The sequence below is a fragment of the Salmo salar genome, chromosome 01 (assembly GCF_965601325.2).
Source record: "Salmo salar chromosome 01, fSalSal1, whole genome shotgun sequence".
NCBI lineage: Eukaryota > Metazoa > Chordata > Actinopteri > Salmoniformes > Salmonidae > Salmo > Salmo salar.
The window spans coordinates 178,103,409-178,122,510 of NC_138291.1; the positions used below are offsets into that span (position 1 = coordinate 178,103,409).

Consider the following 19,102-nt stretch of genomic DNA (forward strand, 5'->3'; position numbering starts at 1 on the left):
TCAACCAAAGTCAAAATCATAGGCTTGATTAAACTACAGGAACAATATATTAATTTGAGAAAGAACATGAATGTCAATGAAAGAAACAAACGCTGCTAACATTTCTGTTAAAAGTATGTTGGTCCCTTGACAACAAAGAACGTTAAAACCATGACAACTGACCTTCTGAACCGACCTGTTTAAGGAGTCTGTATCCTAGCTTCGGTATGCTGGTCTGTGCCTTGCATAATCCCTTAAAGGGATACTTCTGGATTTTGGCCCTTTACTTACTTCCCCAAAGTCAGATTAATTTGTGCGTGCCATTTTTATGTCTCTATGTCCTATATGAAGGAAATTAGAGGTAGTTTTGCGAGCCAATGCTAACTAGCGTAGGCACAATGATTGCACGCCTATGTGTATCTGCTACCATGCTAGAAGATACGCATAGTCTTCCAGTCATTGCGGTAGCGCTAGTTAGCAATTGCGGTAGCACTAGTTAGCAATTGCGGTAGCATTAGTTAGCAATTGCGGTAGCATTAGTTAGCAATTGCGGTAGCATTAGTTAGCAATTGCGGTAGCATTAGTTAGCAATTGCGCTAGCATTCGTTAGCAATTGCGGTAGCATTAGTTAGCAACTTCCTTCAAACTGCTCGCAGGGATATAAAAATAGTATCCACAAATTAATCTGACTCTGGGGAAGTAGATAAAGGGCCTCATTGCCAAAATCATTGTTCTTAGTCGCACAATTTTACATCTACACTGAAAAAAAATATGAATGCAACATGTAAAGTGTTGGTCCCAAGTTTGATGAGCTGAAATAAAATAATTTTCCATATGCACAGAAAGCTTTTTTTCTCTCAAATTTTGGGCACAAATTTGTTTACATCCCTGTTAGTGAGCATTTCTCCTTTGCCAAGATAATCCATCTACCTGACAGGTGTGGTATATCAAGAAGCTGATTAACAGCATGATCATTACACAGGTGCACCTTGTGCAGGGGACAATAAAAGGCCACTAAAATGTGCAATTTTGTCACAACACACTGCAACAGATCTCAAGTTTAGGGAGCATGCAATTGGCATGCTGACTGCAGGAATGTCTACCAGAACTGTTGCCAGAGAATTGAATGTTAATTTCTACCATAGGCCGCCTCCAACGTTGTTTTAGAGAATTTGGCAGTAAGTCCAACCAGCCTCACAACCGCAGAGCACATGTATGTGAATGTCAATGTTGTGAACAGAGTGCCCTATGGTGGTGGTGGGGTTATGGTATTGGCAGGCATAAGCTAAGGACAACGAACACAATTGCATTTTATAGATGGCAATTTGAATGCACAGATACCGAGATCCTGAGGCCCATTGTGAGATATATATTTTTAAAGCCATCTTTGACCAACAGATGTATATCTGTATTCCCAGTCATGTGAAATCCGTAGATTAGGGCCTCATGAATTTATTTTAATTGACTGATTTCCTCATATGAACTGTAACTACCATTATTATAAAAACATTTTTTTTTAACCTTTATTTAACTAGGCAAGTCAGTTAAGAAGAAATTCTTATTTACAATGACGGCCTAAGATGTTTGGTGCACAATTTCTCAAGTGAAAGAATGTGCACGAAAACGAGTCGTCTCTTGTTGAATGACAACAAACACTTCATTGAAGAATCCCTACTGTTGACCAATCACCGACTAAGAGGTGTAGATTCCGGCTACCAAACTTCGGCTTGCTTCAAATGTTGTGTGCACAAACCTTGCCTAAGACCAAAACGTACAAAAATGTCACAAAATGTTGTCAATATACGACATAAACTGTTTCAGATGGGGAAGCATGAGGACGCATTTACCTGTAATATGATACTGGTCTAACCAGCACTGGTCTCACTGGAAGTCTTTATCCTCAACAGACATGGTTGTGTCCCAAATGGCAACCTACTCCCTATATAGTGCACTACTTTAGACCAGAGCCCAAGTGCACTAGGGAAAAAGGATACTAATTGGGACACAAACAAGAATTTGCTTCAAAGTGACCTGAACTAGCCTTGCCCTAAAGCCATCGGGCCATTTCTCACCATTATGTCACCGTGTTAAATGACTCTTGCATCATTGTGAAATTAGTAGTCAGCGAGCAAAACAACCAATCTACCAGGACCCCCTGTTATTGTCTTGACATGCTTGGATTGGCGTTACTGCACTCCGTTTTTTGGGACAGGCTGTGCCCGTCACTGCACTCCGTTTTTTGGGACAGGCTGTGCCCGTTACTGTAGAGGCCAGATGAGGGAGGTCAGAGTCCTCTATGTTGGAAAAAGCTCAATATCAGGCTCTGGTGGCATTGGCAGTAATAGCTTAACTTAACTGAGGAGGTTTTAGAAACAGACTTGTCTGTTCGTTGGACTAATAACTAGGGGAGAAGTGAAAGCATGAACCTCTGCCACAGCAGGTGCTTTAGTCAATGCCCCTTTGCACTTCACAAATGAATTCTCTCCATAACTCTGACCTCAGGTGGTATAGATAGCTGTACCAAGGAAATAACAATTTCACCACCTCCATGGTCTAACATTGGCAGCAGTTAGCCTAGCGGTTAGAGGCAAGCCAGCAAAAATAAAATACTTGTACGTATGCGTGTCTTTCGAAGGGATTGGGTTAAAAGTGATAGTCAAATTTCAGTTGGACCTTGGGTGCAATTGACCAATACAGTAATTTTAATGACCTGCTGCTTTCCCTTTCATATTGACAACAGTATGTTGTGGGACTCACCTGACTGCTGGGAGATGGCTTTTTGAGCACATACACCTTCCACATCAGGGCTTTGAATGCACAGATACCGAGATCCTGAGGCCCATTGTGAGATCTATTTTCTTTAAAGCTCTCTTTGACCAACAGATGTATATCTGTATTCACAGTCATGTGAAATCCGTAGATTAGGGCCTCATGAATTTATTTTAATTGACTGATTTCCTCATATGAACTGTAACTATCATTATTATTAACCTTTATTTAACAAGGCAAGTCAGTTAAGAACAAATTATTATTTACAACGACGGCCTAAGATGTTTGGTGTAGAATTTCTCAAGTGAAAGAATGTGCACGAAAACGAGTCGTCTCTTGTTGAATGACAACAAACACTTCATTGAAGAATCCCTACTGTTGACCAATCACCGACTAAGAGGTGTAGATTTCGGCTACCAAACTTCGGCTTGCTTCAAATGTTGTGTGCACAATACAGCTGAAAAAAAACCTTGCCGAAGACCAAAACGTACAAAAATGTTGTCAATATATGACACAAACTGTTTCAGATGGGGAAGCATGAGGACGCCTTTACCTGTAATATGATACTGGTCTAACCAGCACTGGTCTCACTGGAAGTCTTTATCCTCAACAGACATGGTTGTGTCCCAAATGGCACCCAACTCCCTATATAGTGCACTACTTTAGACCAGAGCCCAAGTGCACTAGGGAAAAAGGATACTAATTGGGACACAAACAAGAATTTGCTTCAAAGTGACCTGAACTAGCCTTGCCCTAAAGCCATCGGGCCATTTCTCACCATTATGTCACCGTGTTAAAGTGACTCTTGCATCATTGTGAAATTAGTAGTCAGCGAGCAAAACAACCAATCTACCAGGACCCCCTGTTATTGTCTTGACATGCTTGGATTGGCGTTACTGCACTCCGTTTTTTGGGACAGGCTGTGCCCGTCACTGCACTCCGTTTTTTGGGACAGGCTGTGCTCGTCACTGCAATCCGTTTTTTGGGACAGGCTGTGCCCGTCACTGCAATCCGTTTTTTGGGACAGGCTGTGCCCGTCACGGCAATCCGTTTTTTGGGACAGGCTGTGCCCGTTACTGTAGAGGCCAGATGAGGGAGGTCAGAGTCCTCTATGTTGGAAAAAGCTCAATATCAGGCTCTGGTGGCATTGGCAGTAATAGCTTATCTTAACTGAGGAGGTTTTAGAAAACAGACTTGTCTGTTCGTTGGACTAATAACTAGGGGAGAAGTGAAAGCATGAACCTCTGCCACAGCAGGTGCTTTAGTCAATGCCCCTTTGCACTTCACAAATGAATTCTCTCCATAACTCTGACCTCAGGTGGTATAGATAGCTGTACCAAGGAAATAACAATTTCACCACCTCCATGGTCTAACATTGGCAGCAGTTAGCCTAGCGGTTAGAGGCAAGCCAGCAAAAATAAAATACTTGTACGTATGCGTGTCTTTCGAAGGGATTGGGTTAAAAGTGATAGTCAAATTTCAGTTGGACCTTGGGTGCAATTGACCAATACAGTAATTTTAATGACCTGCTGCTTTCCCTTTCATATTGACAACAGTATGTTGTGTGTTGTGGGACTCACCTGACTGCTGGGAGATGGCTTTTTGGGCACGTACACCTTCCACATCAGGGCTTCCCTAGAGGCGGCCTTTTCCAGAAGAAAAGACAGCCTCTGGCTTTCCAAGGGTTCGGCAAACTTCATATTCACCCTTGGATACACCTCCCTCCTCACTGGATACAGCTACCTGTAAGATGGCAGCCAAACACACAGAAGAGAACGTGTTTTATCATCAGTCAGTGGAGTAACAGAGCTGGGTCTGGGAGTTCATTATTGACGATTTTAATCTGACAAGAATACTCTCCAGTTTAGTGGAAAAAGGGCTTTTACAAATATGCATTGAGTAGAACAAAACAAACAAGGAGCATCACACACTAGCATATGTTTTACAAGATGTTCATGAATAGTATCACGTGTAGTGAACATTAGTGTGAGCAACACATTTTTCCATATATAGACACCTATGCGTTATAATAAAATCAACTATATATGTATCGCGTTTGTCTGATGCTTTAAGCGCACCGTTTGATGAAATAAGACACAAATGACTCAAGAGAGATCCAGAGATCAAGATAGCCAGAAGGAAAAAACCTGTCCCAACCATCCTCCTCCTGCTGGCTTTTGCAGATTCTGCCATTACTCTCCTGAAGTTGCCAGTAATAGGTTAGAGGAGTCGGCAACTTTTCTCATGCAGAATGCAAATTGATCTTAACATTTCTACCGATCTGGGTTCCAGTTATTGTTTTCGTATGTACATTTTAATTTCATTTCTAATAACGTCTTCGTTCTCAAAATTATTGTCGTGTGGTTAATCAAAATTCTATCTAAATGAAAATGATAAACCTAACAAGTAACTTATATTGCCAATTATTATTATTTTTAAATGTAACCTTAATTTAAACTTGGCAAGTCAGTTAAGAACAAATTCTTATTTACAGTGACGGCCAAACCCGGACGATGCTGGGCCTTATTGTGCGCAGCCCTACCGGACTCTCAAGCACAGCCGGATGTGATACAGCCTGGATTCAAACCCGGGACTGTAGTGACGCCTCTTGCACTGAGATGCAGTGCCTTAGACCGCTGCGCCAATCGGGAGCCCATTACAACTATGTACAAATAGCCTATATAGGCAAACAAAAATATTGCAGCATGCAGGTAGAAAATATTTGGATAAAAACATCCTATAAATCCCATTGGCTAAGCATGACCGGTCTGCAAAGAACTTGAAACATTGTAGCAACTAATAATTTGGGTCTGATCATAAGCAGGCACTAACAAATTTGCAACATTGTATAAAATATTACATTTACGTCATTTAGCAGTCAGAGTTTAAGGGATCAGACTTAAATCAGGTAGGCCTATTTTAATGACATTTCCATTGGATCAGAGCATATACAGTCCCTTTCACGCTGAGTGGTTATTAAAAAAGGGAGAGACCAGGAAAGATGTTTATTTTAAAAGAACTATTATCAATGGATGTAAAAACAGACCTTATTTTCTTGCTGTTTGAGGTGACGCAAACGTTACCTTTGAGAAGCTCCACAGTTCATTAGTGGTGGTGAGTTAAGTCAAATCAGAAATACTATCAGATCCCCAAATGGGAACATTTATATACCTACAATTGCATGCAGGCAAAGTAGCCTATAGGTCTATTTCTATGCATAGATCAGGCGAGCATCCTTACTCAACATTGACAGGAGCGCTCTAAACAAAAGACAAATGACTAAACTGACAAAACTCATAAAACGGAATGAAATAAACCAAAAACGTGTTTCTCACTAGTGTAGCATAGGTTGCGCGCTCTGTAAACAACATGTCCACTCCTGACAATGAGAATGGTAAAAGACTGGAATAAATATGTATTGAATATATTACCAGCCATTACCGTAACAAAACAAACATTATAGATTACAATTATAGGAATGAACTACTGGTGATATATGTAAAGGAGAATTGAAAGAAACACTAAAACAAATCAAAACGCAAACAATGAAGTTATGAAACAATGAATGTGCACAGATTGGCAGGAGAGAGCACATTCTGGAGAAACACGTGAGTTATGCGTCTTAACCACAATCCCTTTCTTCTTGGACTGTGCCGTCCCTGCAGCCTCTGCAATGGATTACATCACTGAGATGGGTGCAAATAAGACAGGTGTCTGTCTCGTGTGCCACAAAAAAAAAAAAAAAAGTTATTTTTATTTATTTTTTGCTACTGCTCGACCCGCCCCCAAAAAAATATTGGTTGACCAACAGCATAACGACCAAACAATCGTCTAGTCGACTAATTAAGAGTCAGCCCTGCAATACTCACACAGTGGGTTGACTGGTGAGCTTATTGTTGGTAATTTCACAGTGGTTTCTGAGTCCCGCAATAAGCGCTACGACATTACGATTTGTGAAAACTTTTCACGGTTGTGTTCTGGGAGTGTCACTGAGTATGCTGATATACCCTATTTAATAGGCCCAAGATGCATAGGTAAGGCCCTACATTGTGATACAAGTACGCCCCCAATGCAATCCTGAAATCTATAGATTTTGACTTTGTGTCAAATTAACAAATGATTGTATTTTGTTTAAATTTATATATCACATTTCAACCTTGTTTAGCATCATCCATCTAGTCCAATCGTGGTACGATTCCACAATTTTTCTGTTCGCATCAGTTTCAAATGGGGGATTTTTATTTTTGATTATTAAGGCTAACCTCAGATTCAACTATTGTTGCTCACGCTACTGTTTAACACAACACATTGGCAATTGTACCTATACCATTTTTTTTTTTATCGCATATCTGCCAAAATATTTTGCTGTGCAACCTGAATGTATTTTTTTTTAGTTGGGAGCACCAATGCTCCTAAAAAAATAAAACACACCCCCAGCTGACAATTGTTGCAATGAGTACAGATCATCATACTGCAGCCTCTGAGTGGCATGGAGAATAGACAGAGCAGATTCATGATTATCATGCTTCAACCATTAAATAGAAAGAATACAGATTGTTACCTCATATTTTCCCCATTGTGCTCTGATTCGTGTGCTTCTACATGTTTTTAAGACCAATAATTTGAAATGGGTTTTGGCAAATGTCTGAATGTTTGAATATAAAACCAACTTTATCTCGATCAATGAATGAGTGTATTTGGTGGTGAGCAGCGTCAGTAAATCAGGTGACCAAATGTTCACAAAACGCAGTGCTCTACTCAAAACGTTTATAGAATAAATCATATCTAGTTTTGTTTTTGTGACAATCAATTTTTTCTATATATATATATATATATATATATATATATATATATATATAAAGAAAATTGATTGTCACAAAAACAAAACTAGATATGATTTATTCTATAAATGTCTAGCATACTTTTACAACCTTTGTTTTGAGGAAAAAAATCCAGTTTTGACTTGATAGAAATACAAAACATCTATAAAATGCCATTTAAAGCTATATAAAAAAAAATCAACAACGTTTTCACTGATTGTCAAATGAAAATATGCATTTACTTGCAATAACTTTAACATTTACATTTTAGTCATTTAGCAGACGCTCTTATCCAGAGCGACTTAGAGTAGTGAATGCATACATTTTATTTTTTTTGGTACTGGGCCCCCCGTGGGAATCGAACCCACAACCCTGGCGTTGCACACACCAACTGAGCCACAGGGAAGGCAAGAAGAAGAAAGAAATGTTAATTTCAAGTGCAATTTGTTGTATATTAAGGTAGACAGTGTTGACATAAAGTTGTACAATGTTTACAATCTTAAATTATACCAAATCGATGTTTACAATTTTAAATTATACCAAATCAATGTTTACAATTTTAAATTATACCAAATCAATGTTTACAATTTTAAATTATACCAAATCAATGTTTGCATTTTTTTGTGCAACAGTTCCACATTTTAAAGCAGTTAAAAGACACACCTTTATTTATACGTCTCTAATTTAACAGCAGAGAGGCCCCCTTCCACAACCCTGACAGAAGCACACATAAACTGAGGTGTTAATTATCGTTGAGTATTCAGGCAATATAAATTGTATAGTAATAAAAAGGCGTACATTTGCAACAAAAAAAAACGTATGTGTTGATAAAAAAAAAAAAGCTATCACACATCAATGTTGTAATATCAAACATTACAATAACAGCAGTCTTTTTAAAATTCAAATCAGTTTAATCGTCACTTGTGCCAGATACAACGTGTGTACCTATTACAGCGAATTTCTCTCATGGTACGCATCTCTCATCAAATAGAGTAAAAATACAGCATTAGAGCAAGGATAACCCTGATTTTTTTTTAAAAAGTTTCAAGACAAAGTTTCATACTTCTAAATGTCTTGAAGGATGAAACTACGTGAGTTTTCATAGCCTACTGTTATATTACACAAAGACAAACCTAGTTGGTCAGACGACAATTTCTCTGGACGATGCAAAGCACACATTGAGCAGTCTTGCTACACATTGAAGACTGAAAAAAAATTAAAAATAAATAAAAACACCCATCTTTTTATGAATTGACGACACATTTAAAGACGCTTCCTGGAACACGTAGTTCTAAAGGTTATGATTCAAAAGATCAAATCTGTCCCTCACAGTTGCATACTACATTGTTCTGTCCCTTTTATTTTCCCTTTATTTAACTAGGCAAGTCAGGTAAGAACAAATTCTTATTTACAATGACGGCCTAGGAACAGTGGGTTAGCTGCCTTGTTCAGGGGCAGAATGACAGATTTTTACCTCGTCTGCTTGGGGATTCGATCTTGCAACCTTTCGGTTACTAGTCCAATGCTCTAACCACTAGGCTACCTGCCGCCAAAGCACTGTCTGTGCTTTGCCCCTTTCCCACAACCTGTAGCAAAAGGTTTTCCACCCTCTGGCATCTTTCAATACCCATGCTAATAAATATATATAAATATATATATATATTTTCCCCTTATCTCCACTGTGAAATGTCCATGTTGATCCTCTTGGTTCTCTTGATCCATCCACGGGTCTTCTTTGTTAGTCAAGCCTGACCCCTTCATCAAGTAGTTTTTTCCTGTAATCTAATTTAATATATAACAGACTCCTTATAACTTTGACCACACGCCCTCTAGACGGACTACATGCCCTCTATCAAATCAAAACTGGAATTTTTCATCAAAACAAAAGGTTGTAAAAGTATGCTTGACATTTATAGAATAAATCATACCTAGTTTGATGTTTCTGTGACAGTGAATTTGAAATTGATTTAAAATTGAAATTGCATTTCAAAGAATTTATATATTTCCATCAAATCAAAACTGAATTTTTATTCAAAAAACAGGTTGTAAAAGTATGCTAGACATTTATAGAATAAACCATATCTATTTTTATGTTTCTGTAACAATCAATGAATTAGTTATTGATTTTTACCATTTAAAAAAAAAATGGATTTCAGCGAATGTCTGATGAATGTCTGAATATCAAACCAACTTAACATTGGTCATTCATTGTCCCAACTAGTGAAACACTCGTCTTTAGTGACAACAGTGATGAGACATTATTCTCCTCTCGAGAAATTAGCAAACCAGAAGGGTTAGTTGGTTGACTAGTTATATAGAAAAACAGACATATCTAGCAATCTTTCACCCGTATAGTAAGACGTATGACCATCTAGGCTAATATTACGGTTTGCAACATAAAACTAACGTTAGCTAGTTATGCTAACGTTTGTAAGACATTTTTATATTTTAGTCATTTAGCAGACGCTCTTATCCAGAGCGACTTACAGTAGTGAATACATTTCATACATGTCATGTAAGAGAGTTACAGTGACTGACCTACTGGCTAGTTAGCAAGCTACCGACCGAACCACAACAGAAACAAACACTAACCGATTGTAAACGTTAGCTAGCTAATAAAGCAACATTTCATTAATAGGCAACGTCCATTATCCAATATATCGTTTTCATGAATACATGAAGTTACGGCTAGAAAGAGCTTGCTATTTTACATATACATATATATATATATATATATAACTACGTTATGCTAGTTAGCTAGCTATGATTAGCTTACCTCCCCTGCAAAGCTGTGGGAATCACAGTTTGACTTGGAAATCATCCGGTCCATTAAATTGAGGTAAAACAAAAGGAGGTAAATAGGGTCTGGAGTTACTCCATCTTCGATTCCATGTTGTGTTTTATTTTGGGGAGAAATGGGGGTCTTTCAAATGAAATGTATATATATATAAATAAAAAAAATTGAACGGAATAGACATAGGTCTACACATCCGAAGAGGACTGTGGACTCTTGAGAAAGAGAAATCGCCCCCTCCGCTCACTAGTCTGCTTCTTCCTCTTCTTCGATGAGGTTTTAAACGGCGGTTGGCATCCAATAAAATGTTGCATTACCGCCACCTACTAGACTGGACTTGATTGAAAAGCTAAATAAATAAAACAAATACCCTACCATCTAACACTACACAAAATACATACATACATACATACATACATACATACATACATACATACATACATACATACATACATACATACATACATACATACATCCATACATACTCTAGTATTTAAATCACTTTAGTCCTACTTCAGGCCAACAGCCTGAAAGGATGCGAAACCACCACTTAACACACCCTGTAATGCTTCTTACATCAAGTCTCGCACACCCAAATTCCTCTCTTCAGCTGCCACCACAACCTCTATTTTCTGCGATTTACATTCCATCCCTGCAGTACAGTTGATAACCATTGATATAAATGCCAAAAATCCAATATATCACTTGTTGGTTAATCCCTCTGTACTGGTACAGATCTACTAGTCACACCACTCCTCTCAGGATCCCTCCCTCTTGACCCATCTTCCTCTACTGTCTTCACTGCCTCAGCATATGACAACTTCTGCCCTACTCTAACCCTGGAAACATCAACCTGCCTCTCTCGCAAGGAACATTTCTGATCCCCAGCCCCACAAACAATTAATCACAAGACCACTTCTGGTTACCCTCACCGATTCCACAGCACCCAACTCTGTTTTCACCCACCCTGAAACCACAAATGGATCAGCCAAAATGCAAGGGTCCACTATTTTCAAAAACTACACGCCAATTGTCACAGACTCATCTTTATCCCTGACCCTCGGTGCAAGCCTCGGGCTCCGCGAACTTCACCACACCTACCACCTCCGATACGTCGCCCTCATTTCATTTCCATTTCTCCTCCTATTTTCAACTCACTCTGCTTACATTTTCTACCACTCTTCTTTAACAAACCATCTCCCTTTTTTGCCCCATTTTTAACCGATTCAAGCTCACCCTCTTCCTCTCTCTCTCTAAGACCTCCTCTAACTCTCTTTTCCCCTACATTCCTCCTCCGTATTCCAAGTATAATTCTCCTTATAATAACACTGCACTTCTGCGGTCAAGGGACGCCATTTAACCGGCTGTCACAATCTCCGTATGTAACCGATGTGAAATGGCTAGTTAGTTAGCGGTGGTGCGCGCTAATAGCGTTTCAATTAGTGACGTCACTCGCTCTGAGACTTGAAGTAGTTGTTCCCCTTGTGTTGCAAGGGCTGCGGCTTTTGTGGCGCGATGGGTAACGATGCTTCGTGGGGGTGTCAGTTGTTGATGTGTGCAGAGGGTCCCTGGTTCGAGCCCGGGTTGGGGCGAAGAGAGGGACGGAACCTACACTGTTACACGTAATCAGCACGAACCCCATGTGATGTAGTGCTCAACAGTGCACCCCACTTGTAAAGCAGCTGCTTCGCCTTTATGTTCTACTTTTTCCATAGCTACGCAACGCTTTTCCATTCTTCTTCTTTTTCTTGCAGGTGGCATCCGATGCTGCATTACCACCCCCAACTGGGTTATAATATAAATCCATTATATTTTGTGATACAAAATGAGAAAAAAGGGGAAAAACTAAACCAAATAACTAATACAAAAAATATATAACAAACCCCTTCCAACTAACCCTACACTCATTAAAACCCCACTATGCCAACGGCCTGGGAGGACGGGACACCACCACTCAATACACCCTGGAACTCTTCTGTAGTCAAATCTCGATTTACTCCCGAGTATACTCAGGGTCCCTCGAGTGGCGCAGCGGTCTTAGGCACTGCATCTCAGTGCTAGAAGTGTCACTACAGACCCTGGTTCGATTCCAGGCTGTATCACATCCGGCCGTGATTGGGAGTCCCTTAGGGCGGAGCACAATTGGCCCCAGTGTCGTCTGGATTAGGGTTTGGCCGTCATTGAAAATATGAATTTGTTCTTAACCTACTTGCCTAGTTAAATAAATAAAAATATATAATTCTCTGCAGCTGCCACCACATCTATTTTCTGTGACTTACGTTCCATTTCTGCGGTACGGTTGATAACCATTGCTAAGAAGCCAACCGTACTGAAGCATATCACTCGTTGGCCTATCTATCTGTGATGACACAGATCTACTACTCACAGGGATCCTCTCAGGATCCTTGACCCATCCTCCTCTACTTTCTTCACTACCTCAACATATGACACCTTCTGCACTACTCTGCCTCTAGACAACTCAACCTGCGTCTCTTGCACCGGACAGTTCCGATCCCCAGCAACATGGGCACCCCTACAGTTGACACACACAACTTTCTCCAAAACTATACAATCCTAATGTCCCATTGCCCTCCTGCACAATTCCCACATCTTTGAATCTCCCACCTGCACACTGCTGCAATATGACCATAAAATGTGGCACCTGAAACACTGCAGTGGATTTGGCACAAAAGCTTCTCTAACAGGATAACTAACACGACTTTGTCGGATAAAGACCGACACAAAAAGGCCTGTCAGTGACTCCTGTTTCACCGCCGGGTCTGCATCGTGCTAAACGGCGGGTGTCACAAACACCAACGTCACAATCTTCAACTGCTTCACCTCTATACCAACCGCTAACCCAGAAATCCCTCCTTTAAAAATGGTGCCCAGATCCTAAGAGCAAAGCAAGAAACAGATCTTGACCTGCCCACCCTTATACAGCTAGTGTTGAAAATTAATATTGTATCAATATTTGGGATACATTTTCTACTTTATTATGGTTACTTAAAAAGACATGATAGATTTCAGTTATGACATAACGTTTGTTTTTTCCCCATTGTATTCAATGTGTGGTAGGAATATTTTTCTATTGGGAATGAATCCTACCATAATACGTTATGTAATATGTTTAGTTGACCCTTTGCCAGCAACAACGACTGATGACAAATATTTGTATAAATAAACAACTGTGATAATTATGTGGATAGGACACAAAAGACACAGATTGTGGGCGGCAGGTAGTCTAGTGGTTAGAGTGTTGGGCCAGTAACTGAAAGGTTGCTGAATCGAATCAATGAGCTGACAAGGTAAAGAAAATCTGTCATTCAGCCACCAAGCAAGGCAGTTCCCACAGATGCCGAAGACATGGATGTCGATTAAGGCAGCCCCCCCACACCTCTCTGATTCAAAGGGGTTGGGTTTAAAATGCATAAGACACATTTCAGTTGAAGGCATTGAGTTGTACAACTGACTAGGTATCCCTCTTTCCCTAATATACAAATAAACGACATGGTGTACTTCTGCTTTCTTCTTGACAATAATCATAAAACTGGAAAATAATTTACTGCCAATGCATGTATACCTCTTTCCTTTGAATGATTGAATTTGATTTATAAAACTAGGTTATTGTGTGATGTGCAGGAACAGAAAAAAATTATCTCCAATTTATCATGGCCAGGTCGCAGTTGTAAATGAGAACTTGTTCTCAACTTGCCTACCTGGTTAAATAAAGGTGAAATAAATAATAATTGTCTTGACTATAACAGTATTCTCAGTAACTCCCCTAGTCAGCGTTGAACCAATGTCCAAATATTCTGTTGACAACTGGACAAGAAAAAAAAACAATCTGGTAGTAAAAATGTTTATGCCCCATGTACAATCGGAGGTAATTATTTCAAATCATTCGTCAGTAAAAGGGTTTGTCCAGGCATCCAATAGAAGTGAAGAATTTTGGGCGGACTATTTGAACGGGCAAAAAAGAAGAAAGATGATTGGCCCGTGGAATTGTCAGTATCGGAGCTGGTCATACTAAACCATTTTTTTGTTTTGTTTGAACCATAAGAAACGTTTATAACAAAACGTTAAATAATACAGCATTGATTTGTGTAGGACTACCATCTCTTGAATTGAATATTTAAAATATATATATATATATTTTATAGGTCCGTAAAGTACAGGAGAGGCAGACTTTTCTGGATAAATCAAGCCAAGATGGATACCGTACGGGATTGGCTACCGCGGTATTGACGTCAGTTTCTGGGTGCGGAAACTCTCAACAACAAAAAGCGACAGTAAAAACAGGAACAACACAAGAGACTGGCACCGTAGAAAATGTCGATATAATTAACATTACAGGTAATTATATACAGTTTTAACATTGCTGACGCAAGGAAATTGAATAGATGGAGGTAAAATTGTGAATATTACTGGTTTTGTGAAATCTTACATTTTATCCCATTCCAGTAAAATAAATTGCTTCCTGGAGGATTATTAAACGTAACATTTTTATATCAAGTTTATGATTTTTTTTTAAACTATACTAATGCGTTTGGTCTTGCCTTTTCATGCTTGTCGATGAAATTGGCATCTTACTTCGACTAATTTTTAAGTTACCGTTAGCTAACTAACGTTACAGTCTTGTCCTTGTCTTTTATTTATCGTCTGTAACGTTGTCGTTAGCTCTCAGTTCTTCGCTCAACCGATTTCTTTCTATTTACTAGAAAACAAGTTGGCTTTTAAAATCACCTACCTAGTAGCCGCAAACAGTTTTTAAACTCAGACACATTTTGATGTCGAGTTAACGTCAAGTTCTATGGAAAAAACTAAGTCGACCGATTTGCCAGCTAAGGCACCACTTCCTCGGCAAGAACAAGAATCTGTCCCCCGCCCGTCGACGATTTGAAGCATAGCTAATGGATTTCAAGCTTGTTTTTTTATTTAATGTCTGAGTATCTCACGATATTTGATCATATTTACGATTTTACACTTTAAATCCCAATTAGATTCGTGTGTTTGTGTTCTGATTAAGTAGGCGTTAACCTAAGAAATCTGACACCAGGGTTGGGCAAACCTTGACCGGGTGAACAAACATTTACTAACATCACACTCCGTCTTGTTTTACAGTGAAATACATTCAGATTGCTGTAACCCGAGTCCAGACATGGAAACGGTGAAACTTATGAGGGAGCTGATAACCAATTTTGAACAGGAGAGGAATTATCTTCCGAAGGAAACAGGACTCCGCATAATCGAATCGACTGGAGAGGTAGTCTGCAGTACAGTCGCTAAATATAAATATTGTTCACGTGATTGATATGAATCCCTAAACATTATGGTAAAACAAATTGGTCCAGAAACGCCTTACACTAATACACTGTAAGTGCCTAAAATCTTACTGTTGCATACTGTAAGGAAATAATATTTTATCTTGATCTTATTAATTACAGAATGACAGCAGGGGTATATCAGCTAAATGTAGGGACACCAAAGTGGAGGACCTCTGGAGCCTGACTAGTTTCTTTGGGTACAGTACACAGACTTTTGTTCTGGCTGTCAACCTGTTGGATCGATTCCTGGCCATGATGAAGGTAAGATGAAGACCCAATCAAGAGCACATTTAGTGATTTCTACATACTCTAAAGCTAATTAGCAACATTAGGTTGACATGTGTTCTGCATTTCTTTTGATGACAAAGCGATAATGTGCTTAGGACAAACTACAAATAAAAGGGAATTGCAGTGAGTAATAATAGCCTGTCCCCACTTCCACTCATTCCAAGCTTTTGTGTGTGTGCGTCTCTCCTCTTCAGGTCCAACCCAAACATCTAGCCTGCATCGGCGTCAGCTGCCTCCACATCGCAGCCAAAGCAGTCGAAGAGGAGTGTAACGTGTCTTCCACCAATGAGCTTATTCGTATCGGCCAGTGCAAGTTTACGGTCTCGGACCTCACTCGCATGGAGAAGATCATTTCAGAGAAACTCAACTTCCAACTCAAAGCCATCACAGCCTTAACGTTTTTGCGCCTATACCACGGAATCACAAGAGCCCATACCTCAGACCTGTAAGAACCCATTATAAAAAGACACTACAATTCACCTAGCAATCGACCACATTTGGAAGATGTTAATAGTGTGACGTAGCTTGAACAACTAGACATGTACTTACTAGTCCTGACTGAAAGTAGGATGATGGTTTTAACTCTTCTCTCTGGACATGATCAAATAACATGTGTCCATTCCACCATAACAAATTCAATTATGTAACAGATAGCCTTAACACTTTTTTTTTGTTCACACCCAGATTGGTTCTTATAAGTATTTTAACCTTTACAGGAAGGAGACCCTGAACCTCGACACACTAGAGGTCCAGCTCAAAGCCTGTCTCTGCCGGATCGCGTTCTCCAAAGCTAAAGTAATGATTTACCACAGAGAGTCCATAAGATGTTACTTATTACAGGAGGCCTCTTGGCAGCTGCAGTCTAATTTGATGCATTTTGTCTCTTCTCTTCCAGCCGTCAGTCTTGGCCCTGTCACTACTCACTCAGGAGATTGAAGCCATGCAATCTGTTGATATGTTAGAAATAGCACATCATGTTCAGAGACATCTCAAGGTAAACACATTATACACTTATTAGAAAATCCTTGAAGCTTTATCACGTAGCAATGATGTAATCCTTTTGTTTAACACAGTAACCCGACGTTAACTGTCACATTTATACACAAAAGAAACCTATTTTTCCCTGGAACCATCTCTGAATATTGTATGCCCTACAACCCTAGTCAAAGGTTTCATATGACAACTGGCACGGTTATGGAAAGACATAAAAAGGTCCCTTTCACATTCCCCGGCCTCGAGTTCACAGCCGCTATCCTTTTACAACGCCTGGAATCCATCCCAAAGGTTTCTGCTGACCCAGTCTATGTAACCTGGTGTCCAATGTTATGATGCCCTGGTTGTCTTTTACAGATCACTGACTTTGAGCTGCTACACTGGAAGGGACTAGTGGCCAAGTGTATGTCCGACTACTCTTCTCCTGAATGTAGCAAACCCAACAATAAGAAGCTTGTCTGGATCGTGTCGAGAAGGACAGCGCAGAACCTTCACACCAGCTACTACAGCATCCCTGAACTGCCAACCATTCCTGAGGACTGCTGGGATCAGAGTGAAAGGTATACATGGGTATCAAAAACATTCTAACATTCTAGAAAATGTGCATTCTGTTACAAGGCAGTCAAAAAAGTCTACTATGACAACGGGGAAGAACTCTGGAAAATCCCCTGAATAACAGAAGTAGGGAAATCTCCAGCCACACACACACACTTAAGCCCCACCCCTCCCGCTCCAGTGTTTTGTTCAGAGTTTGACCACTCCTCCTCTCGCTCTTGTATCACTAACTAACCCACATACTTAATGTCTGAGTGTTAAGTGACTTCTGTCACGTCCTACTCGTACCTAGCAACAATAGTTCCCATAACTGCTCAACCACATTAACTGCTCAACCACATTACACAACCAGTTAAACCTCCACATAAGACTTTGGGATGGGTCTTGTAGTCAAACAATAGCAGTTAAATCTCCACATAAGACTTGGGATGGGTCTTGTAGTCAGACCAATAATAAAAATGATTAAATTACATTGACAACTGCAAACAGGATGAACTAAGGAATATTGTGAATTTGAACTGTTTTTCCTCTTGTTCTTCCAGTGAAGACTCATGTGAAGACATGAGTTCAGGGGAGGAGAGTCTGAGCAGTTCCCTGGGCTCTGACGCGGAGGGACCTTACTTCCCTCTAAACTTCCTCTGCCAAAAACCCCACAACAAATACCACCAAAGCCCTATGAGGGAGCCACAGTGCCTGGGTTAAAAACACCTTTTCTAATGTAGGGTCATGTTCATTTAATTCAAAACGTAGCTAAAAGTTTTGCAACAGTTAACAAGCGGTCATTGGGCACGTTCAGGTTTGTCCCTCCCTGTGACGGTCTATTTTGTTCGTAGTGAATACGAACCAGAAAATAGCTTCTCTATATACCGTAGTAAATGTTTTTGTTAGCCTTCTATAGGGCTACCACAGTGTGGCTCATTACAGAAAACAAAATCAATATACAGCATTTTTTAAAGCTAAAAACAAACATACAGAAATGTGAGAAAGTTTGCACAATCCTGAAGACAGGCAGCTAAATCAAATTTTTGTAGTGTGGTGCATGTTTGGATTTGTCTCACATTCCAGCCACTTTGTATATCTGTCCCAAATGGCACCCTCCCATAGTGCACTACTTTTGACCAGAGCCTTGTGTGTCCTGGTCAGAAGTAGTGCACTAGATAGGGAATAGGGTGCCATTTGGGAAACAATTCTCTGAAGCGGCTGGATTTGTCTCGCATTAACCTGGTAAATGTACTTTTCCCAGTTTCTGTATAACGAGTGTTATTGTTGAGTCATGTTGACTGGTGGCAAGGCTGGTTAGTTACTGTAAACGCCAAAGTCTGATTAGTCATTAAGAGTGAGTGTGACTATGATCTTGTTAAACTTTTATGGTGCCAATTTGTTAGCTGTAGGCTCTTTAAATTATTTGGATTGTATGTATGTGAGGAAGAACATAATGTATGATAAGTGTCATAAAAGAACTTGTAAAGAAATGTTAAAAAAAATGTAAATTTGTAAAATGTACAAAAAAAATTGTGAATAGTAACTTATTTTTTGCCTGTGAGAAAACATTAAAACTATTTTGAAGTCACTATTTT

General features: G+C 39.6%; 2 protein-coding genes across 6 annotated transcripts in view; one reads left to right on the top strand and one right to left on the bottom strand.

Annotated features, from left to right (window-relative positions):
• The window catches only part of LOC106572095 (cyclin-I), a 58,308-nt gene that overhangs the window by 18,659 nt on the left and 20,547 nt on the right, over positions 1-19,102 (bottom strand). For 2 of the 5 annotated variants that reach the window (XM_014145951.3, XM_014145943.3), the window contains exon 5: positions 4,329-4,491. In XM_014145951.3, the coding sequence (XP_014001426.2) occupies positions 4,329-4,448 (120 nt within the window). In that variant the 5' untranslated portion in view covers positions 4,449-4,491. Of the gene's footprint in view, positions 1-2,736; positions 2,805-4,328; positions 4,492-10,344; positions 10,648-19,102 lie in introns of those variants that run through there. The other 3 variants (XM_014145925.3, XM_014145960.3, XM_014145933.3) reach the window with 2 other exon arrangements.
• Positions 14,622-19,095, top strand: LOC106572117 (cyclin-G2). Its single transcript, XM_014145973.3, has 8 exons — positions 14,622-14,718; positions 15,487-15,628; positions 15,810-15,950; positions 16,172-16,422; positions 16,694-16,772; positions 16,873-16,971; positions 17,328-17,530; positions 18,068-19,095. The coding sequence occupies exons 2-8, from the start codon at positions 15,524-15,526 to the stop codon at positions 18,225-18,227; spliced, it is 1,038 nt and encodes a 345-aa protein (XP_014001448.3). The 5' UTR covers positions 14,622-14,718; positions 15,487-15,523; the 3' UTR covers positions 18,228-19,095.